At 36.4% G+C, this 25,017-nt stretch overlaps 1 protein-coding gene across 2 annotated transcripts in view; it reads right to left on the reverse strand.

Annotated features, from left to right (window-relative positions):
- Positions 1–5,814: 5,814 nt before the first annotated feature.
- The window catches only part of EED (embryonic ectoderm development), a 48,244-nt gene continuing 29,041 nt past the window's right edge, over positions 5,815–25,017 (reverse strand). Inside the window, exons 7-13 of one of the 2 annotated variants that reach the window (XM_011984917.1) lie at positions 20,721–20,812; positions 18,773–18,906; positions 16,426–16,531; positions 14,827–14,901; positions 7,413–7,571; positions 6,559–6,632; positions 5,818–6,158 (exon numbers count right to left, since the gene is read on the reverse strand). In XM_011984917.1, coding sequence (XP_011840307.1) covers positions 6,032–6,158; positions 6,559–6,632; positions 7,413–7,571; positions 14,827–14,901; positions 16,426–16,531; positions 18,773–18,906; positions 20,721–20,812 — 767 coding nt within the window. In that variant the 3' untranslated portion in view covers positions 5,818–6,031. Of the gene's footprint in view, positions 6,159–6,558; positions 6,633–7,412; positions 7,572–14,826; positions 14,902–16,425; positions 16,532–18,772; positions 18,907–20,720; positions 20,813–25,017 lie in introns of both variants that reach the window. The other variant, XM_011984919.1, reaches the window with a different exon arrangement.

Genomic DNA, 25,017 nt, shown 5'->3' on the forward strand with positions numbered 1-25,017 from the left:
CTTCCACATCGTACTGTCCTTCACATCAGTGTAGAAGGCTTTGAAAAACCTGCTGTCCTGATGAGAGCCTTGTCTCACCACAAAAGGCTACAACAGGGATATGGCATCAATTGGATCCTCATCCAGCTTGAAATAAACTGTGGAAGCTGCTTTTCCTCAAGACCTGATAGAGGGTGAAGTTTTGGGCTTGGTAGAGACTGAAGCAGACTGGCGCATCAGCAGCCAAGACTGCGAAGTGGGAGACATGATGGTAAGGAAGATGCCAGAACCACCTGCCATTTCTCCTAGCTCTATCATACATGCCCACATGGCACTCAAGTATCCTGGTAGCAAGTAAGATAATTACCTTTTCAAATATTGCCGTCACTTCATTCTTTTTTTGTTTTTCTGGATCTCCAGTTAAATATTAATCTCCAATTAAATGTTAGATCTTTTCAGTTTATCCTCTTTATTTCTTAACCTCTCATATTCTACATTTTCTTGATTCTCTGTGCCACATTCTGGGTAATTTCTAAAGATCACCTCCAATTCACTAATCTCTATTCAGCTGTGACTAACCTGTCTAACCCGTCAGTTGAATTTTTTACTTCAACAAATGTATTTTTCATTTCAAAAAGTTCTATTTGTTTCCCTCTCATATTCACCTTGTCAATCATCATAGCCTCTTACTGTTTGCTTATTTTTATGACTGTCTAATTCTGTTTCATTTATTCAACCAATAGTTATTGGACCCCTGTTACATGAAAGACACTGCTCTAGGTGCTGGGGTTATACCAGGGAAATAAAAACCCTGCTGTTTAATATAGACTACATCACAGTAGCAGAAGAAATACAATAAACCAAATAAGCAAATTATGCAGTATAGTAGGTGGTAATTGAAATGGAGAATAACAAGGAGAAAGTACAGAGAGAGAGAGTTGCAATTTTAAAATAAGGTGCCTGTTTTATATTATCTGAAAATTGCAATATCTAAAGTCTTTGGTGGTCTAAGTTTTTATTATTATTATTATTATTGTTGTTTCAACTCTCAGCCATAGAACTTGCTTCATTGTCTATCTGGTGATCTTTGATTGTAAACTATTCGGTTGACTTAAATCTTCAATAACTTTAGGGGCCTCCTTCAGTCTTACTTTGTTTTGCTTTGTTTAGTAACTAGTATCCACTGAAGGAGTTATCAAACTATGGCTTGTGGACAGAATCTAGCCAACTGCCTGTTGTTTGTTGTTCTTTTTTTAACTTCTGCCTCGCCTCCCAAGTAGCTGGGAATATAGGCATGCACCACCATGCCTGGCTAATTTTTTTTGTATTTGCAGTAGAGGCGGGGTTTCACCACGTTGCCTGGCTGGTCTCGAACTCCTGGGCTCAAGCAATCTGTCTACCTTAGCCTCTCAGAGTGCTGGGATTACAAGCATGAGCCACCATGCCCCGCCACTGCCTGTTTTGGTTAGTAAAGTTTATTGGTACACAGCCATACTCAGTTGTCTATGGCTGCTTTCACCCTACAGCAGCAGAGTTGAATAGTTACAATGAGACTGTATGGCAAAGCCTAAAATAGTACTATCTAGCTCTTTACAGAAAAAGCACCCTGATCTACAGAGATAATACACAGGAAACAAGTAACAACAAAACGGAAATGGGCCTACCATATGCTGTTGGCTCAAGTGTAATTTGGTACAAACTTAATAAGAAAGAAATATCCTAATTATAAAATGAGCCTGAGAGTTACACAAAGACTTGTGTACTGGCCTGTTAATCAAAATATTATCTATAATAGCAAAACTCTGGAAGCAATGAACATGTCCAACAAAGGCATTAAATAGATAATGGTACATTCATGGAAATGTATTAAAAGATATGCAAACAGAATAATCTGTTAAGAATTACTGGGAATCTGAAAATGCAGCATATAAACAATATATTCAGACAATCACAATTCTTTAAACTTACACACACAAAGTATATCCCATCACAAAAAGCAATTATTTCTGGGTAGTAAACGGTAGTTTTTACTTTTTTCTTTATACTTCTAAATAAACTGCATATATAATTTAGAAATTACTTTTTAAAGTGTGAGCATGGTATTGATATTTTGTTTAAAGTCTTTCTTGGAAATACAGAGTAAATTTTTACAGATAAAATGAAGTCTGGGATGTGCTTCAAAACAATCTGGCGTGGATGTATAAATAAATCAGTATTGGCTATGTACTGATAATTTGTTGAAGCTTGACTTGGTATATCGTATTCACTACTTTCTTCACTCTTCTATATGTTTGAAACTTTCAAGTATAGAGTTAAGAAAAACAACCCTGTCTTGTCTTTTCAGAAACATAATAGCCAACATATCAAAGCTGGTTTTATCCTTCCTAAGACATTGTGTAAGAAATACACTGGACAATTATTGGGTCAAAGAAGAAACTAAAAGAGAAATTGAAAGATCTCTTGAAAGCCTGGCAAAGTGATGCATGCCTACAGTCGTAGCTACTTGGGAAGCTGAGGCAGGAATGGATCACTTGGGCCCAGGAGTTCCAGGCTGCCGTGAGAGCTATAACTGCATCTGCGAAGTCACTGAACTCTAAGCCTGAACAACATATAGCAAGACCCCAACTCTAAAAACATATATAAAGATACCTTGAGACAAAGGAAAACGGAAACACATGTCAAAACTTATGAGATGCAGTAAAAGTAGTTTTAAGAGAGAAGTTTACAGCATTAAAAAAGATTGCAAACCAACAACCCAAACCTCAAACACCTCAAGGAACTAGAAAAAGAACAAACTAAACCTCAAGTTAGTGGAAGGAAAAAACAAAGATCAGAGCAGAAATAAATGAAATAGAAAACAAAAAAAAATGAAAGAAAAAAAGCTAAACAAAATTGACAAACCCTTATAACACTTAATAAGAAAAAAAGGACTCAAATCAGAAATGAAAGAGGAAATATTACAACTGTTAACAAATAAAGTCTCCCAAAAGCCCAAGACTGGGCTTTTCTGTTTCTACTAAACATTTAAAGAATTAATGCCAATGCTCACATTCTTCCCAAAAATGAAGAGCACGGAATACTTCCAAACTCATCTTACAAGGCCAGTATTAGCCTGATACCAAAGCCAGACCAAGGACACTAACAGAAACAATATCCCTGATGAACATAAATACAAAAATACTCAACAAAATACTAGCAAACCATCATCTTCAGCAATACATTAAAAGAATCATCTGCCATGACCACGTGAGATTTATCCCTGGGAAGCAAGGATGTTTGAACATATGCACATTAATAAATATGATTCACCATATGAACAGAATGAAGGACAAAAACTGTACATTATCTCAATAGATGCAGAAAAAGCATTTGACAAAATTCAACACCCTTTCATGATAACCCCCAACAAAATAGGTATAGAAGGAATGAATGTTCCTCAACCCAATAAAGGCCATGTGTGACAAGCCAATAACTAACATCATATTCAATAGTGAAAAGTTGGAGGCTTTTCCTTTGAGGAACAAAGTGTTGGATATATTAACCCAATTTGCTCATTCTACATTGTATACATGTAAAAAGCATCACACTGTACCCTATAAATATATACAATTGTCAATTAAAAACAATTTCTTCTTGATTTCCATTTCCTGATACAACTTCTAAGAACCTTGAGAATATAATTTCTTCTTGATTTACATTTCCTGATACAACTTCTAAGAACCTTGAGATCACTTGAGTGAAAAGAATGTTTTTGTAGGCTAATGAGATAACTGGTGACTGGGGCCCTCTGGATAGCATCCATTAGGAAAAGAGATGTTACTTCCTCAGTATTTCAGGGAAAGGGGAGGGGGCAAAAATAAGAGTATAAAGAATGTGGCTGATAACTGGCCTGTGAGTTCACTCCTGGACCTTTCATTATCTGCACTTTTTTTTTTTTTTTTTTGAAATAGAATCTCACTCTGTTGCCCAGGCTGGAGTGTAGTGGCACGATCTCGGCTCACTGCAAGCTCCACCTCCTGGGTTCACGTCATTCTCCTGCTTCAGCCTCCCAAGCAGCTGGGACTACAGGCGCCCGCCACCACGCCTAATTTTTTTTTTTTTTTTTTTTGTATTTTTAGTAGAGACTGGGTTTCACTGTGTTAGCCAGGATGGTCTCGATTTCCTGACCTCGTGATCCACCCACCCACGCCTCCCAAAGTGCTGGGATTACAGGCGTTGAGCCATCGCACCCAGCCCATCTGCACTAACTTTATAACACTCGATATTATAAACACTAGCCTAGCCAACATGGTGAAACTCCATCTCTACTAAAAATACAAAAATCAGCTGGGCATGGTGGCACACACCCGTAATCCAAGCTACTTGGGAGGCTGAGGCACGAGAATCACTTGAGCCTGGGAGGCAGAGGTTGCAGCGAGACCTGAGACGGCACCACTACACTCCAGACTGGGCAAAAGAGTGACATTGTCTCCAAAAAAATTAAAACTAACCTCAAGAATGGAGTAGTGAATAATACATTTCTAAGAACCAAAAGGAAAGATGACATTCTCACCTAGTTAATCATGCAACAGGAAGGATTTCATCATGCAGTATTTTGCAAGAAGAACCTAGGAAATCTCATTTTGCTAAAAGGCTATGCCAGTATTCCTCGTCTTTTGATGTCTGTACATAAGAATTTACTTGCTATAAAGGTTTACTTCTTGAAGTTCCTATTTAAATTTCTAAAAAACAATTGAAGGGTCCATTGGCCGCAGACAGTAAAAGGCAGTTAGTTTTCCTGTTTACTCAGACTTAAGCATTATACTATTACCAGGGAAGTAAAAATCTTCAGAGATAGCTCAAGAAGGGGCAGTGTTTCAAATACTGTACAAGATATCAAAACCAAACTTTAAAAATATACATATTTATAGAAACAAGGTTCAGGAATCTTCTTAAAAACCTGACAAAATTCAGTATTTTGTATTTTTCTCTGGCTCGCCTCATTTCACCTCCAACCTTAGCTTTATGATCATTCAGGCTTTCTTCACTCCTCTGCTTCAAGTTAAACCCTCCACATGTGATCTTGGTCTTCACTCTTTAGGGAATTTTTGCCCACAAATAAATGCAATGTGCCTTATGTTGGAGACAAAATAACCAACTATTCCCAACCTTATGATCTCAATCTACTTAATCTCTCTTAGCCAGTAACAACTTTCTAGAAAAGGGGCAACAACTCACTACATGAACATACTTGCCATCTCTTTCATGATCCAACCCACTGAATTTAAGCTTCTATATCCTCTCCTCCTTTGCTCTAATGACATCTCCTGTAAGGTTACCAATGGCCTAGTTGCAAATCTAACGGCAATAATATTTTTTTAAACTATAAAGAAAGGTTACAGTTAAACATTATCATAGGTTCTAACTCTGTAGAATTTTAAATATTACTTATGAAACCATTACATAAGAAAACATTAAAAAATATAAAACCATAGGAAATATAATCTCCAATAATTATAAACACTTAAAATATATTTAGGGCTTATTATATGTCAATACTGTTCTAACTGCCTCACATATAACGAATCATTTGATCCTCACAATAACCCTGAGGCAAGTAGTATTATCTCTGTTTTATACACAAGGAACCAAGAATTGAGAAGTTGTTTATCCAAGGTCATGTAGTAGCAGAGCCAAGATTTGAATTCAGTTTAGTTCTAGAGCCTATACTTAATCTCTGTATTATAAAACTTTCTCTAGTTAAGAGAACTACAAAAAACAAGCATTATAAAAAGATAAGGCATGATTTTATTACTTTTAATTTTTTTTCACCACAATGAAAATAACTAAACACAGAGCTTTACAAAAATAAATTTTTATTAAAAGCAGTAGAGTCTGAGCAGGAAGACAGTACAAAGAATGTAAACAATGTAAACATCACTACATTCAGCTCAGCCTGATTGAATGCTGAAAGACAACTCTAAATGCTCTACGTGCCCTTACTAGCAAGATACATTAATTCTATTTTACACAGACAACAAACACACTCTAATTTTGATTAGGCAAAAGTATTTTATCGAAGTCGATCCCAGCGCCAAATACTGGCATCATCACAAACAGCTATAAGAATGCTGCTATCCCTGCTAAAACTGGTTTGTCGAATAGCAGCACCACATTTATGATGAGTCAGTGTTGTACATCTAGGGAAAAAAACATGACAACAGGTTAAAGACCACACATAACGTTGTCAGTGTCTACCCTAAAACAGTGGATTAGAAAATAAGCAGATGTTCCAACTCATATGAAAAGCATTTAAAACCAGAATTTACTTCACTAAGAGTCAGTCTCAAATTTTATAAAATTTGGATATATTTTAAGTTCAACAAGCACTATATAATTTGTATAAAAACGAGAAATAACTTGTCACCAAGGTACTTAGGAAAAAAATTATTGGAATAAAAAATAACTTCAACTCTGAAAACCGTAAATGTTAAAAATGACTTAAGGATGGCACTGCAAATATAAATGATCTTTTCTACATAGGCATACAATTGTGGAGAAAAAGCCTGAAATTTTGAACAGAAATTTCTAAACACTTACTTGGCTTTATGAGGATCTTCTACTTCTAAATCCCAAACATAAAGTTTGCCAACTTGATTGCCCAATGCAAGCATCTGTATAAACATATTTGTAAAAACATCAAATTAATAAAATTACCAGGTTCTAAAGCACTGGAGGAATCCTCAGACAGCTTTCTTGTTTCAGAAAAAGCTCAGTTCCAGCCTCTGTGCTCTTCACTGTTTCTTTGGGTCTTATACTTCTGATTTGTAAATATGAATAAGACCAACTAATACATCACAAGTGTCTTGAGCAAGTAAGAAGGCATTTTGCAAATTTATGAAGGGCCTTACAAATTTACGTTGTTAGCATGGTACTTACTTTTTCTTCTGCCTTCAAGAAATACAGCAAAAGCTGTGGAAAGCTCTTCCAAAGTTTTCTTACGGAAATAAATACCCAAGTAATTTGTTACCACAAAATCCTAACAATATATTTCTTTAAATTTTTAGGTAACTAATATTTTGTCTGTCTTCTATCCTGATTTTTCTCTAGGGAACAGTTATATACGTAGATTGACAATCTAATTACTAAAACATTAAGTCTTAGTAATGTTATGGTAATGTTTATGTTATGGAACATAAATACCTAATTTCCACCATTGATACCTAACTGCCAATTTAATTTAAAGTAAGCACTGCAGATCATATGCAGAGCCACAAAAGCAGAATAAGTAACACCAAAGTATTTGATGAATAACATCAAAGGGCAAAGTAATCAATACAAAACATCAGGGTAGATTTGTGAAGGAAAAATAACATGGACACAACAGAAAAAGCTAGAATTACAATGGTCTTTCATAAGTCAGATCATTTCAAAATGTAAAAGTACGTTGATACCTTTTGCCAGAAATCCATAGAAAACCTCATGTACCAAATGTCACACTGGCTGTAATCAAATCGCCCAAGAATAGTCACATTAGACTCACTGGGTTTAATTTTATCTATATCATCTTCCATCTTGCCAGGTTTCCAGCACACAATGGCATTTTCACAAGACTAAAACAGAGAGAGAAATGAGAAAAAGAAATGTTAATGTGGAACTGAATCTTACAAAGTAAAAACAAGGCTTTTCTATTGTTTTGGAATTCACAGCTCTTAGAACCTGGTTAATCCTTCTGTCAAGTACAGTGATGTACATTCATTTATATTTACACTCAATGCCCATACTTAAGGACAAGAAATCTGATTATCAACAGAATTCGATAATACAAAAGAATCACATTTTCTGAAATATTCATTTTGGAAGTCAACATTTCTCTTCCAAGTTAAACCAAGTTCAGCTCTAGATACTCTGACACCCAGAGACTTGAAGTGTTTTATAGCAAAGGTATAATTACAAACATACAGAATTAGAATACATGGCTTTTCATAATCCGGCATTAATCTGGCTCTTGCTTACTTCACTAGTTTGCAGTTTCCCATTTCAATTCTAATCACAGGTGGTTTCCTTTACCTTATTAACTATTATTCCTTCATCCAGTATCTGTGCCACACAGTAGATACTCAACAGGTATCTTAGGAAATTTGATGAACTCACATAAATGGCCTTAGAACTCAGGTTATAAATAGGGCAATTGAAGGCAAATAAAGCAGTTGTTTAACATCAAGACACTGATATGGGGACAGGATTGAAATAGGCTCAAACTTACACTTTTCCTATCCTATAAAATCAAATTTGTATGCACACACCTAAGCAGTAAGTAGTAAAGAATACAACGAGAAAAAATTGCAAAACTGTGGGCACTATTCATATTACCATCTAGGTCAGTAGCTTGCCCACTAAGGGACATTTGGCAATATGTCTGTGCTCTAATGAGTAGAGGCCAGAGATGCTACTAAACATCTTATAATGCACAGGAAACCCCCTTCAAAAAAGGAATTATCTGGCCTAAACTAAATAGCACCAGGATTCAGAAATCCTCGTGTAAGTGAACAGTGCCCCTAGAATTTTACTGGACAGCCTACATAATATAGTCACAGGTGGCAGCCCTGTGGGGTTCACAGGCATTTAAATAATTTAATAGTATGGCCACTTGAAGATTAGGGAGGAGACAACACATTCTTTTTTCTTCTCTACCTTTTTTATTTAGACTTTTTAAATCCTAGTGCTATATGACATCTGTTATTCAAGTTTTTAACTGTAAAGGACCTTAGAAACCACCTAGTGTGATGACTCTTGGCTAAATGCAAAATTGGATCAATAGTCTATGGAGTTTTCTCGAAAGACTCATCTCAGCCCCTACTGATTCAGTCTCTAAGAGAAAGGCCAAAGCAGAAGAACTATAAAAAAGCTCTTCAAGTGCTTCTTACTAACTGCACCGGTAAAGAATTTTTAAGTACTGGAGTCCCTAGATGGAACAACTAAAGCAAAGTGAGGTAAAAAGATGTTGCCAGAGCTAATGGATGGCTGCACTTCAAAATCATGTACTAAGAGCTTTTTAGAACTACCAATTCCCAGGGCCTTGTGCCAGATTTAGAATTTCTTAAGGTGAGGTCTAGGAAATCTATTTTTCTAACATTCTCCTAGTGATTCCAATGCAGAGTCAGATTTGAGACCACCAATATATTCCAGTTCAGCCTACCACCTAAAATTCAGAAATCCTTTCCAGAGATCTAAGTTCTAAGAGCAGAAATTTAAAAAACCTAATGGCTTTTTACTTCTGCTGCTGGAACAATAGAGCAGATGTATTTTTTCCTATCCGTCTGCTTAAAAGTCTGAGTATCATACACAAAGCAAACATAAGACTTGGAAAGGTAGAGAAAAGGCAAACAAGTTAGAAACCTTGGAACATAACGATAACTGTTGAGTTTCCTGGGTTTTCTTTTGCCTTATGTATACCAGACTGGATGCGAGAGAAGGCAGCAACTCAGAAATGCTAATGAGTGAAGACAACAAAAACAACAACAACAAAAGCCTACCCTTTCTAGCCAAGGAACCAAAAAATGTAGCAGCCTAACAAGACAAAATTTTCAGATGACAATGCTCTTCTACTCCAGCCAAACACCCTAGAAAAATCTGTGGACCCATCTCCACTTGAACCAGCAAAAGCCCAGTGAAAAACCCATGCTCAGGTTGTAACTAAGCACCCCAAGTGCCTATCCTATGACTCTCCCCATACCTCTTATAGCAATGGGGTGACCCTCCTCCTCTCGGGCTAGGGTGGTATCAGAGGAGGCCTAATCGAGTTAGGACATTCATAGCCACTCACTGGTAAAGCCACCAACTACCCACAGTGTCAATGGAGACCACTAGGGGGGCAGTAATTAGGCATCCTGGCCCTTCCCAGCTAGAGTGGTATCAGCTGAGGCCTACGGAGAGCCTTAACTCCCACCCCCACTGAGCAGTAATGAAGCACCAACACCGAGTCAACCGAGTGGGGAACCTGGACTTCCACCCCAACCTGTCACAACACAATGTGCCTCCCTTCCCCAGATGAAAAGGTATCAGAGAAAGCCTGCTGTAAGAGAAGATCTAAATAAGGTCCAGAGTCTCATAATAGCCAAAATACCCAGGTTTCAATCAAAAATCACTCTTCATACCAAGAATCATAAAAATCAACTTTAGAAAGACAAAAATCAGCTTTAAAAAGATAATCAACAGATATCAACACTGAGATAACATGGATGTCAGATCTGACATAGATTTAAGGCAGGAATATAAAAATGCTTCAATGAACACAAACATACTTAGAATGAACTGGAAGTTTTATAACTAAAATATACTATTATAACCCAAATAAAAAACTCAATTGATGGGTTCAATACCAAAAGAGGAGAGGGTCAAGAGTCAGTAAATTTAAAGACAGTACAATAGAAATTACCCAATCTAAACAAAAAGAAAAAAGAAAAAAGACAGTCCTGGGGACCAAACAAACGATCTAACATTTATATAATCAGAGTCCCAAAATGAGGGAAGAGAGCAGGGCTGAAAAACAATTTGAGTAATGGCTGAAAACTTTCCAAACCTGGGACAAAACATCAATCTACTACAGATTCAAGAATGTCAGTGAACCCCAAACAAGACAAACCCAGAGAAATCCACATCAAGTCATATCACACTCAAACCTCAAACTAAATACACTCCTGCTCAATCTGAAAACTAAAGGCAAAGAAAACAATCCTGAAAGCATTAAGACAGAAAGAACATCTTACCTAAAAAGGACAAACAATTCCAGCGACAGCAGATTTCTCATCAGAAACTATGGAGGCCAAAGAGGGAGCAAAAACATTTGTCAAGTGTTGAAAGAAAGTAACTGTGAAGCCACAATCCTATATTCAGTGAATATATCCCTCAGAAATAAAGAAGAAATGAGGCCATGCTCAGATAAAGAAAAAATAGGAGAATCTGTTAACAGCAGACCTGCTCTAAAAGAATGGTTAAAGAAAGTTTTCGAAACAAAAAATTAAGAAGATTTGAATTTATCAGTAAGGAAGAACAACAGAAAATGCAAAATGAGTCAATACAATACTCTCCTTTTCCTTTTGGGTTTTCTAAATTGTGTTTGATGGTTGAAGAACAAAAAAACTGATATGGTTCTCAAATATAAATAAATATTTAAGACAATTATAAATGGAGAAGAATGAAGTGATGTAAAGGGAAGGAAGCATTCTAAATTTCACTTAAATGGCTTGTGTCTGTAATCCCAGGGCTTTGGGAGGCCAACGCAGGGGAATCACTTCAGGCCAGGAGTTTAAGACCAGCCTGAGGAACATAGCAAGATCCCCACCTCTACAAAAATTAAAGAAATTAGCTAAGTGTGGTGGTGCACGCCCATAGTCCTAGCTACTCGGAAGGCTGAAGCAGGAGGATTGCTTGAGGCCAGGAGTTTCAGGCTTCAGAGAGCTAAGACTGTGCCACTGCACTCCAGCCTGGGTGACTGAGCAAGATCTTATTTCTGAAGAAAAAAAAAATATTGTAAAATGCTGATAATACAGTAGACAAATGAGTTAATATAGATAAATAAAAATGGAATTCTAAAAACCATTCACATAACCCAGAAAGTTAGAGGGGAAAAAACACAGAGAGAAATGAAAAAGACAAAAAGAAAAATGGCAGACTTAAAATAATAACTGATATTAAGGCTTAAATATAAATGGTCTAAATACACCAGTTAAAAGACATAGGCAGAATATATTTTAAAAATATATGACCCAACTATATCATCTACAAGAAACTTACTCAATGATAATATACATAGATTAAAAGTAAAAGTTTGAAAAAAGATGATGTAATGAAAAAAGAGTCAATTCCAAAGACATAGCAATACTAAATGTAGAATGCACCAACAACAGAACTGCAAAACATGACAGTACTGAAAGGAGAAAAAGAAAAATCCACATTGTAACTGAAGATTTCAACAGCTGTCTCTCAATGGTTGATAAAACAGTAGACAGAGAACAAACAAGGATATAGAAGAATTCAACAACATCATCAATCAATAGTATCTAATAAACACTTATACAATATTCCACCCAACAGAACACATACTCTTTTCAAGTTCCCATCAAACATATCTAAAATAGAGCCATAAAACAAATTCTCAAAAACTCAACAACCTAAGCTACCATCTTAAGAAACTGATAACAGTTGAGCAACATAAACCAATAGCAAACAAAAGGGAAGATATAAATAACATTTACAACAGAAAACAAACAGTAAAAAGCTAGTTCTTTGAAAAGATCAATAAAATTCACCAACTTCTAGCAAGACTGACCCAAAAAAAGACCTACACTGCCAATTTCAAAAATGAAACTGGCAATTTCAAAAATGAGACCAGCCCTGGCAACACAGCAAGACTTCATCTCTACAAAAATTTTTTTTTTAAATTAGCCAGGCATGGTGGCCCACGCCTATAGTCCCAGCTACTCAGGAGGCAGAGGTGAGCGGATTGCTTGGGAGGTCGAGGCTGCAGTGAGCACCACAGCCAGTTGCACCACAGCCACAGTAAGACCCTGTCTCAAAAAAAGAGAAAGAAACAGGCTATCACTACAGACCTAGCAGATGTCGAAAGGATAATAAGGGAATATTACAAACAACTCTGTATACATAGATTTTACCTTAGATGGAATGTACCGATTCCTCAAACAGCACAAACTACTATAGCTCACCCAGTATGACCCGAAATGAAGTAGTTAATTTGAACAGCCCTATAACCATTAAGTTAATGGATTTCATTAAAAAGTAACACTAGCAGGTGAGTGACTCACGCCTGTAATCCAAGCTACTCAGGAGGCTGAGGCACGAGAATCACTTGAACCCAGGAGGTAGGGGGTTGCAGTGAGCTGAGACTGCACCACTGCACTCTAGGATGCACAACAGAGCAAGACTCTGTTTCAAAAAAAACAAAGTCACACTAATTTTGCACAATCTCTTCTGGAAAATGGGAAACAGGTCATTTGCCAATCTGTTTTATAAAGTCAGTATTACTAATACCAAAACCGGAAAAAAACAGTACCAAAAAAACAGTTCACACCAGTATCACACCTCATGAATACAGACACAAAAGTCCTTAACAAAATATTAGCAAACAGAACTCAGCAATACAAAAAATTACACAGGATGATCAAGTAGGAATGTATTCCAGGGTTCCAAGGCTGGGTCAATATTCAAAAAACCAATCAATATAATCCACTATATTAACAGGCAAGAGCAGATAAACCACATGATCATATAAACTGATGAAGAAAATGCATCTGACAAAACACCAGTCATGAAAAAGCGCTCAAAAATTTAGGAACAGGAAACAGTTCTCAACTTTCCAACTTGATAGAGAATACCTACAAAACAAAACAACAACAAAAAACCCTAATATGCTTAATTGTGAAAGACTGACAAGTCAAGAATATCTGTTCCTAACAATGCTATTCAACACAGGACTGAAAGTTTACCAGTGCAATAAGGCAAAAAAAGAAAAGGCATATAGATCACAAAGGAAGAAATAAAACTGTCCTTATTTGCAGATCACATGATAGTCTACAGAGAAAAATCACAAAACACACCTTGAATACGTAGTCTATCTAGGGCACAAGATTCAAGATCAATATGCAAAAATCAATTATATTTCTATATATTAGTTATGAACACATAAAAATTGAAAATAATATACGATTTATAAATTGCTTAAAAAATACTTAGGTATAAATCTAATAGAGCAAAAACAGGACTCATATGCTAAAAACTATAAAATGCTGATGACAGAAGTCAAAGAAGATGTAAATAAATGAAGAGACATACCACAGTCATGGATTAGAAGACTCAGCACAGTATTAGTTCTCCTCAAAATTATATATACAGGTTTAATACAATTCCACTCAAAAACTTCTCCTCAAAAAAACTGCCCGCAAGATTTTTATAAATGTAGAAAACATTTTTCTAAAATGTACACACAGAAAGGCAAAGGAATTAGGATAGCTCAAAACAATTATGAAAAAAATAAAGATGGGAGAAATCTATTAGATTCCAAGAAAAATTATAGAGCTACAATAATGAGGACTGTGTATGTAGTACTGGTGGAGGGGCAAATATACAGATCAATGAAACAGAACAAGAAAATCAGAAACAGCCCCACGCAAGTATAGCCAAACAATTTCTGATAGAGGTGCAAAAGCAATTCAATGGCGGAAGAACAGTCTTTCAACAAATGCTGATGAAACAATTGAGTATCTATAGGGGAAAAAGGAACTTCAACCTAAACCTCACACCTTCATAAGGAAATCAACTCAAAATGGATTACATATTCAATGTAAAACTAGCAGTATAAAACTTTTACAAGAGAACACGGGAGAAAATCTTTAAGGTCTATGGCTTGGTAAGGAGTTCTTACGTACAACATCAAAAGCATAATCCATAAAATAATTTTAAAAAATCAATATACTGGATTTAATAAAAATTAAAAACATTTGCTCTGTGAAAGACCCTATTAAAGAGGATGAAAAGACAAGCCACAGACTGAAAGAAAATATTTGCAAACTATGTATCTGATACAGGATTCATATTAGAATATATTCAAATTCTCAAAACTCAACAGTAAAAAAAAAAAAAACAAAAAAACAACACAACAAAAAACCAATCCAATTAGAAAATGAGCAAAAGATATGAAGAGACATCACCAAAAAGGATATACAAATGGTAAATAAGCACATGAAAAAGATGTTCAACATCACTAGCCATCAGGGAAATGCAAATTAAGACCACGATGAGATATCACTACACACCTATCAGAACAGCTAAAATAAAAAATAATGACAATACCAAATGCTGGCGAAGATTCGGAGACACTGGATCTCTCATACATTGCTGGTGGGAATGTAAAATGGCACGGCCACTCTGGAAAATAGTTTGGCAGTTTCTTAAAAAACTAAACAAACTTAACCATGACCCAGCAATTGCCCTCCTAGGCATTTACCCAGAGAAATGAAAACTTAAGTCCACACAAAAACCTGGACACAACTGTTGATTAGCAGCTTTATTTGCAATAGCCCAAAACTGGAAACGACCAAAACCTCCTACCATAGATAGTTAAATAAACTATGATAATCCATACCATGGGATACTACTCAGCAATAAAAATGGCGAACTACTGATACAGGCAACAACTTGGATGGATCTCAAGGGTCTGAGTGGAAAAAAACAATCTTAAAAGGTCCCAAACTGTACCATTCTTGAAATGACAAAATTCACGTGATAAAATGACATAAAACTATACACACACATTGTACCAGTGTCAATTTTCTGGATTTGATACTGTATTACAGTTATATAAGATATAAACTTTGGATTCTGGATAAAGATCATATGGGACCTCTCTGAACAATCTTTGAAACATGCTATGAATCAAGTTATTTGAAGGTCAAAAGTTTAAAGAAAAAAGAAAAAAAACAGTTTACACATAAAGCCAAGAAAAAAGTAAATCAGGCTCTGCCCAAGAAAATGTGAAGTGGCCTGAAATTCACATCAAGAAAAGAAGCTGGACAGCAATTTCACCAAATTTGATAATCCTAAATGCTCATGTAATATCACCAACAGCTTCTCTAAATTATCAGCTACAAAAAAATACAGACACACACACAAACACACACACACACACCCAGACACACACCCAGATGGTCCCTGACTTACAATGGTCTGATTTACAATTTTTCAACTTTACCAAAATGGTACAAAACAGCTGCAATTTTGAAGTATTTGGAATTTGGAATTTTGATGTTTTCCTGGGCTAGCAGTATGCAGTATGTGAGATGTTCAATGCTTTATTATAAAACAGGCTTTGTGTTAGATAATTTTGCCCAATCTGTAGGCTAATTCTGAGCACATTTAAGGTAGGCTGGGCTAAGCTGATAATCAGTAGGTTATGTGTATTAAATGCATTTTCAACTTATGATGGGTTTATCACGATGTAATCCCATCATAAATCGAGGAGCATCTGTATAAATCCATCAACAGGAACAGGGATTGGCAAACTACAGCCCATAAGCCAACTCCAGGCACCTGTTTTTGTAAATAAAATTTTACTAAAATAGTCACAGAGATACAAAAAAATAAAAATAAAAGCCAATTCTGTTGGCTTTAGTTACCGGTTATCTTGTAATAATACTGAGTATCACAGAACACTATCACCTTATAAAACTATACTCATCTTACTGGAGCACAAAGAATTGTATTTCAATGGCATGTTTTATTCTTAAAACAAGTTTCTAAATATATCAAAATATGAGACTTTAAAAAAGGCAATTTCCCATCTGCCATTCAATTTAATAAACTACATAAACTGCTCCCTGCCAAGTTCCAACACACACACATACACGCACACACACACACGATGGAAGTACAGCTTAACTGCAGTTACCATACCTTAGAAAGTATCAAATCGCCTAACCATCGCACACAATCAACATAATTCCTATGTATGTCTCTGGTAGAAAAATCAGGAAAATGGATTTTCTGAGAAATAAATGGCCTGAAGGAAGAATGGAAATGTAAAAAGTTAAAAGAAAAAATTATAGTAGAATCATATTCTTTTTCATTTTTGGATTTATTAAACTTGGAAAAACAAAATGTAAGACTATTAATTCCTCTGTGTTCCTACATAACCAACCACCTTATCTATTTATTGAAAGCTAGTCTCATTCCACTTTTGTTTATTTTTCCCCATTATTAACAAATTTTATTTTTGTCTTATGATAGATACTTCGTTTATAAACATTGTAGTTTCCTGCCTTTTACTATATATAATCCAAAATTAATCACTTCAATTCTGGGTACCCTAACCAATAATAAAGGCCTGATCAGTTTCTCACAGAAAATATGCTAAGCTACCTACTCAGTCCTTAAAATTAAGCATTAATAGTCTATGAAAGTCAACATACCTACACTATTTCAAAAGATAGCCATCTTTCCAGGAACAACTAAACATCATTTCAAAGTCTGCTAAAGATAATTCTAGAGTCCTGCCTTGAGCAATAATTTCTGAAAATGATACCTACTAATTTAAAATTTCTTAAGTGGGGCCGAGTGTGGTGGCTCACGCCTGTAATCCCAGCACTTTGGGAGGCCGAGGCAGGTGGATCATCTGAGGTCAGGAGTTCAAGACCACCCTACCCAATATGGTGAAACCCCATTTCTACTAAAAATACAAAAAAAATTTTATTAGCCAGGCGCGGTGGCAGGTGCCACCAGCTACTTGGGAGGCCGAGGCAGGAGAATCTCTTGAAACTGGGAGGCAGAGGTTGTAGTAAGCCAAGATTGTGCCACTGCACTCCAGCCTGGGCAACAAGAGCAAAACTCCGTCTCAAAAAAATAAAAAAATAAATAAAATAAAATTTCCTAGGACTTTTCCAAATAATTTCTGTATTTAGGAAACTAAATGGCACCATTGTTTTCATTAGAGATATCTGTGAGAAAAAAGCAAAACAAGCTGCTACTAATTCTGGAGTTATTTAATTAACAGTATAGTTAACATTCCTAATATACTCAGTTTTAAATCAGAAATAGCTGTATAAGTATAATATGCCCTGAATTAGTTGTCTTAGGCAATTCATATGTCCTCTCTTTACCTTTTCCCTCAGATACGTAAAAAAGCACTTTGGATTCCATCAACTCAAAACAATCTTTCCAATGCAAATTCTGGGATATTTTGTTAAAACACTAAAATGTTATTCATGATCTTATATAAATTCTGAATTCTGCTATAATTATATTAATTGGTTTTCTGCCAAGTACATATTATAATTGTATGGCCTCTCTCTCTCAAAAAAAAAAAAAGTACAACTGTTATTTTTTGAAAACTGTGAAATATAGTTTGAATTTATTCCAGATACCTAGAAAATAATCTAAAAATATAAATTTAACATTGTACTACTAGTTCCTGGTGTTTTAAAGGGGAAAGGTAAAACTTTTAATAATTCTTAGAGGGCACTTATGTCTGATGAATGTTAGTGCATTGAAATATTTACTGATGCTTACAAATTTAATAATTGATTAACAATCTGGCTTGATAACCAGAAAATGAACTCTAGATCTTTGCTAAAACAAAAGTACCAACAAAGTTAACATGCAGACATACAACGTTTACAGTGAAAGTGTTAATGACAGCCTGGTAAGATTCTAAAGACAGTTACTGCATTAAGAATTGAGACATTTCAAAAGCATACTAAGAAAACTGCAAAATTCCCCAACCTATAGTACCATGAAGCGAGGCTCCTGCATTTGAATTCTCTCCATTTAATGAAGTGAGCATCATTTAGAGAAAAGCATTATCATGAATTAGAGCTAAGAACTCCATTGTTTAAAACTGTGGTTTACCATCCTGAATTAGAATTAGTATCATTTAAAAAATGTTAACATTATTCTAAAGTATCCTTTACTCTCCCTAGTCCATAATAAGCTTAAGTGACTTAAAACTTTCACATTTCTAACTTAAAAGGCCAAGCATATGCATACCAAAATAGAAATAAGTAAAATGTGCTACTAAGTTAAGATGACAACACAATTTAAAGGGGATTTTGAAAAGTAAGTCACAAACACTGCAAATAAAGGACTTCTTAAAGGGGTGAATTTTATGGCGTGTAAATTATGCCTTAAAGTTAAAAGACGATCTTCTGAACTCAGTGTTGGGGCTTATATAGCACTTTTGAGAAAAAATAAAACATATATTCAACAGCACAAAACAGAAAATTGTTTTAAATACCACAACTGTTACCTGTTAGTTTTATTTGGATTATAATCATAAGATTCCTTAATTGCATTCATCATTCTCTTTGAATTGATCCTCCAAAGTTTAAGAGAGTGATCCATACCACAGGACATTATTTTTTCACCCAAAAGATCATAATCCTGTATGTAAAACCAAAAAGTTTTATATAAATTACAGTTCCAAATTATATTTATCCAATTTTCACCTAATAAGCAACATGGTGAAAACTGTATTTCAAATCACAATACAAACTACATTTTGGGTTTCATCTAAACAGGCCATAAATCAGAGTTTACTACTTTCAAGATTTACAGTTTTAATTAGTTTGTCACCATCGCAATATACAAGCATTTACAATGTATAAATCAAGAAAAAATTACTTAATCTTAGTTTTCTCTATTCAATGACACTAAAATATTCATTTTGCTTCTTTTGAAGGTAAATTGATTACTAAAGTAAAATAACTATTCTGACACGAAGAGCTGAATAGTGTATTACTTTTCCTATCCAAATTCAACCGACCAATGAAACTGACACGTGCATGTGCAAATACATGAATCCTTAAAGAGCTGACATTTTACTTTATACTTCTAAGTTAGTCTTAGAGTTCACTTTTAAGTGAATTTTTAAAAGTCTGATAAAAAATAGATTTTACCTTTTTTCATTTGCTGTTTACTAATTTTTAACAGGCATGCAACAGATCATCTATTGTAATAACCTCATTTCATAGGCAGACACTAAGGCTCAGAGATGCTATTTAATTTAGCGAAAGGCACAAAAATGAGTAATGAAAATCTCACACACCTATCCACCTATCAGTGAACTCCTGTATTAACAGAAGAGCTATATACTGTCTCCTGCTCTCATTCTAAGAAAAAACAGTAGAGAGTTCTATTGAAGGAGTATATTTTCCTTACTAACCTAGATATTGTATGTTAATCCAGCCTTTGAATTAATTATGAGTACCATTTTATACAAGCCTAAGAACTTTAGGCTTGATGTTTACTGAATCCACAGATGTGCTACTTCTAATTACCTCACTGTCAACAGCAACAAGACATCCTTAGAGACAATACCACTAATTTGGAGTTATTAATAAAGAACAGTTCACTTGGCTTTTACACACATAAAGCCAGATGTAGAATGCTACTGCAACTTTTAGGAAATCCAGGTTGACAAGGTATTCCAAGGAAGGTATGATTCTCATAAAGGAATCCAAACGTCAACATAGGAATATTTTAGTACCTTCAACTAACATGTTACATGCTGTAAAATATGGTGCCCCTTTACACAGTTTAATGGAAAACAACCTAAGAGGTGTGAAATTTCAGGAATTAAATGAGTTAAATATGGAACATAAGCTAAAATAATGTTAAAATCTGAAACCTGACTAAAAACACTTGTATAATAGACCAATGGATTATAATACATCAATATAAAGGTGGTATTTATCTTTAAACAAAATTAACTGTTGGTCTTGTATTATACCACGCCAACCAAAAAGAATGGTTAGAAATAAGTTACCTAAAACAGTGTGAGCACAATAAAACACTTCCAAAAAGCAAAAATCTTATGTTTCAACTTCAAAGAAAAGATGGAAAAGTACTTTAATGGCTACATAGTTTAATTTTTTTTCTTTAATAACTGCAAAACAGCAAAATAAACATTAACTTAGTGATTTTAGATTAAAAGGAAAGGAGCAAGATCATAGTGCTCTCATGAGAATCCAGGGATTGGTATAGATAAAGTGCAAGTAATTTAAAAAATAAATAAATACAGTCTTTACTTGTTTTATTCCTTCATCTGGAGATTAAATCTTCTATGTCAAACGTAAGTGAAGTCTGCCTGACAGGCTACATGAAACAAACACGCTTTCTTACAAGGAAAGAGTTTCATGGAGACTGTTCACAGCTATGTAAACCTGAAAGTCATTGCCCTGCAGTTTTCAACTTACAGCACTTAGAACTTCATCTCTGTGCCCTTCTACGCCTCCAAATATTGCCACCAGAGTGTCCGTTTGGATATTCCATAATCGTAAAGCATGATCTAATATAAACATACAAAAATTAGGTGAATATTTTTTATTTACTGTGAACTTTCAACATCTTGTGAAAGAAAAACTACTAAAGTCTAGATGAAAGTTATGCACAGTAAAGCCTAAAAATGGAATCCATATTACATAGCAACTTAAAATATTTACATCAGATGTAGAATCAGCTAGGTAAGTGCTACAGTTTGAATAGGTCCCCCCAAAAGCATGTGCTAGAAACTCAATACCCAATGCAATAGTGGTGTGAGCTGGGGCCTAATGGGAGGTATTTAGGTCATGGGGACTCCATCCTCACAAATGGATTAATACTGATTATAAAAGGGCCTGAGGCTATAAATTCAATCTCTTGCTCCCTCACACTCTCTCCTGCCCTTTTGCTGAGACGATTCAGCATGAATGCCCTGACCAGATACCGGCAGTCTCCAGAACCATGAGCCAAATAAATTGTGTTCATTATAAATTACCCAGTCAGCCAGGCACGGTGGCTCATGCTTGTAACCCCAGCACTTCAGAAGGCCAAGATGGGAGAACTGCTTGAGTCCAGGAGTTTGAGACTAGCCCTAGCAATATAGGAAGACCCTGTCTCAACAAAAAATTTTAAAATTAGTGAAGCCTGAGCTTCACTAGGAATAGGAATAGGAAAGAAATGAATGAATGAATCCATCAGTCAGTCACCTAGTCTGTGGTATTCTGTTATAGCAGCATAAAATGGACTCAGACAGAATGTTGGTACTCAAAAATGGGACTATTGCTATAAATACCTAAAAATGTGGAAATGACTTTGGAACTGGGTAATAAGGAGAGGCTGGAAGAATCTGGAGAAGCAGGCTAGAAAAAGCCTGTATTGATGTGAGTGGAGCATTGAGGGTAATTCCAGTGAGGACTGAAAAGAAGACAAAAGCTGCAGGGAGAGCCTTTATCTTCTTAGCGATTACTTAAGTGGTTGTGATCAGAATGTTGGTCGAACAATGTTGGTAGAACAATGGTAGAACATTGAATGATCTGTCTGAGACCATTCAACGAGGTCACAGACAGAAATGAGAAGGTATTGGAAAATGGAGTAAAAAGTATCCCTGTTGGCAGGGTGTGATGGTTCATGCCTGTAATCCCAGCACTTTGAGACTGAGGCAGGAGGATCACTTGAGGCCAGGAATTCAAGACCAGCCTGGGTAACATAGTGAGACCCCATCCCTACAAAAAATAAATTAGCCAGGTGTGGTGGTGTGTACCTGTAGTCCTAGCTCCTTGGGGGGCTGAGGCAAGAGGATCACTTGAGCCTAGCAGTTTGGGGCTGCAGTGAGCTATTATCACACCACTGCACTCCAGCCTGGGTGACAGAGACCAACCTTGTCTTAAAAAAAAAATAAATAAAAAGCCAGGCTAGGTGCAGTAGCTCATGCCTGTAATTCCAGCAGCATGGGAGGCTGAGGCGGGTGGACAGTTGAGCTCAGGAATTCGAGACTAGCCTGGGCAACATGGTGAAACCCCATCTCTACAAAAAATACAAAAATTAGCTGGGTGTGGTGGCATGTGCCTGTAGTCCCGGCTACTTGGGAGGCTGAGGTGGAAGGATCGCTGGCATGGTGCTGGCATCTGATGAGGGCCTTCATGCTGAATTGTCTCATAGAAAAAATGCAGGAGAGGGGGTGAGGGAGCAGAGGTTGTGCCACTGCATTCCAGCCTGGGTGACAAGAATGAGACCTTGCCTCAAAAAAATTAAATAAATAAATAAATAAATGCCACCCTTGCCATACAGTTGTGAAGAACTTGGCAGGATTGTGTCCATGCCCTAGAACTTTGTGGAAGGCAGAAGTTAAGAGCAATGAATTCGACACCTGGCAGAAGAAAAATCTGAGCATCAAAGCATTCACAGTGATGCATGGCTTCTTCTGGCTGCTTATCATAAAATGAGAAATGATCTAAAGGTAAACTTTGTAATTAAAAAGGAAAGCAAAACAGAAAAATTTGTAAACTCTCAGCCTGGCCACATAAAGAATAAAAAAGCAGGCTGGGTGTGGTGGCTCACACCTGTAATCCCAACGCTTTCGAAGGCTGAGGTGGGAGGATCATTTGAACCCAGGAGTTCAAGACTAGCCTGGGCAACATAGTCCTTGCCTCTTCAAAAAATATATAAAATAAAAAAGCATGTTTAAGAGGGAATACTAAGGATGTGGCTAAGTGACTAATTGCTAAGGAGATTAATAGGGAATAGAAGGCAGGTTCTATTCACCAAGAAATGGGATAATGACCCCAAAGGCATTTCAGAGATCTTCAAGACATAGCTAGGACCTTGAGGACAAGGTTTCCATAGTACCCATGGGACCTCTACATTCACTGTCCAGGGCCACTTCAGCACTTTGCTCCCCCTATTCCAAGGCAGTGCTCTTTGGTCACCCCACAGCTTGAGGGGGCTCCGGTATAGCTCAGGCCATAGCTTCTGAAGGTATAAGCAGCAAATCTTGGCAGTGTCCATGTGGTGTTAAGTGTGCAGATGCAGAGAATGCAGGAACTGTGGAGGAATGGCTTCCTCTCTAGATTTCAAAAGACATCACCAAGAGTCTGGGGCTCCAGGCAGAAACTTTTCAGAAGGGCAGAGCCACAAAGCAGTTCCCACTACAGCAATACCTGGTGGAGCCATGGGGGAAAAAGCCATCCCCCAAATTCCAGAACTGCTAAACTACCAGGGCACACCATCACCCTGGTGTGCTGCAGGCACCCGACTCCAACTCTTAAGATGCTATGTGGGCTGCACGTGGCAAACCCATAAGGATGGGGCTGCCCAAGGCCTCTGGGGCCCAAACCCCACACCCAGCATGCCCAGAAGGCAAAACATGGAGTCAAGGAAGATTATTCTGGTGCCCTGGATTTAATCTTGTTTGTTCTGTTGGGTTTTGGACTTACTTGGGACCAGTTACCCTTATTCTTGCCCCTCTCTCCTGTTTGGAAGGGACTGTCTCTCCTATGCTTATCCTACCACTGTATTTTGGAAATAGGTAAGATGCCTGATTTCACAGACCCACAGATGGAGAATTTACTTCAGGAGGAATCCTGCCTTGAGTCTCACCCATATCTGATTGAGATGTAACCCTGACTTGATGCCAGAAGGAGTTAAGACTTTTGGGGTTATTGGATGTAATGAATGTATTTTATATGTGAGGATTTGAATTTTGGGGGCTAGGGGCAGAATGCTACAGCTTAAATGAGCCCCCCAAAAAGCATGTTGGGAAACTTAATCCCAATGCAGCAGTGTTGGGAGATAAGATCTAATGAGAAGTGTTAGGTCATGAGAGTGCCACCCTTATGAATGACTTAATTCCAATTATTAAACAAAAAAAAGGCTTGAAGTTCATTTTCTTGTTCTTACTCGCTAATGCCAGGTTAAAATGGACTAAGACAGTAAGTTAAGAAATATTTATGTGGCCTGAAAAATATTTTAAGCATATTTATCTCAAATAACTTTCTGTAAATAACCTAATTTGATGGAAATACACTTTTGAGATAAAATACAGATTTGACATAAGCAATTTTATCCCACAGAACAAGATACTAGCTTTTCCCTTCACCACACTCACATTAAAAAATTAAAAGGGGACTGAGATTTATGATTTTTACAGTAAGCCAAAAACATAACTACATATATCATGCACAATTTTATAGAATGATAGTCCTTCTTCAAAAATTATACAGCTATAATTTGAGCAATGTTATATTAAACATTAATAAAGAATGTACAGCAGGCCAGGTGCAATAGCTCACACCTGTAATCCCAGCACTTTGCGAGGCCAAGGTGTGAGGATCTTTTGAGGCCAGGAGTTTGAGACCAGGTTGGACAACATAATGAAACCATATCTCTACAAAAAATTTTTAAAAATTAGCCAGGCATGGTGGTGTGGGCATGTAGCCCCAGCTACTCAGAAGGATGAGGTGGGAACATTGCTTGAGGCCAGAAGTTCAAGGCTACAGTGATATGTGATCACAACACTCTACTATAGCCTGGTTGACAGAGTGAGATCCTGTCTCTAAAACAGTATTTTAAAAAAAAAAAAAAAAGAATGTAAAGAAAAGACATATAAGCTTCAAATACAACAATGTTCATTCTGTCTGTGAATATAAATGCATCACATAAATACCCCAAAGGTAGTAATACATGTGAAAATTAACAGTGCCGTAAAAATGATTCCTAGGCCGGGCGCAGTGGCTC

This window comes from Mandrillus leucophaeus, unplaced genomic scaffold (genome assembly GCF_000951045.1).
Source record: "Mandrillus leucophaeus isolate KB7577 unplaced genomic scaffold, Mleu.le_1.0 Scaffold276, whole genome shotgun sequence".
Classification (NCBI taxonomy): Eukaryota; Metazoa; Chordata; class Mammalia; order Primates; family Cercopithecidae; genus Mandrillus; species Mandrillus leucophaeus.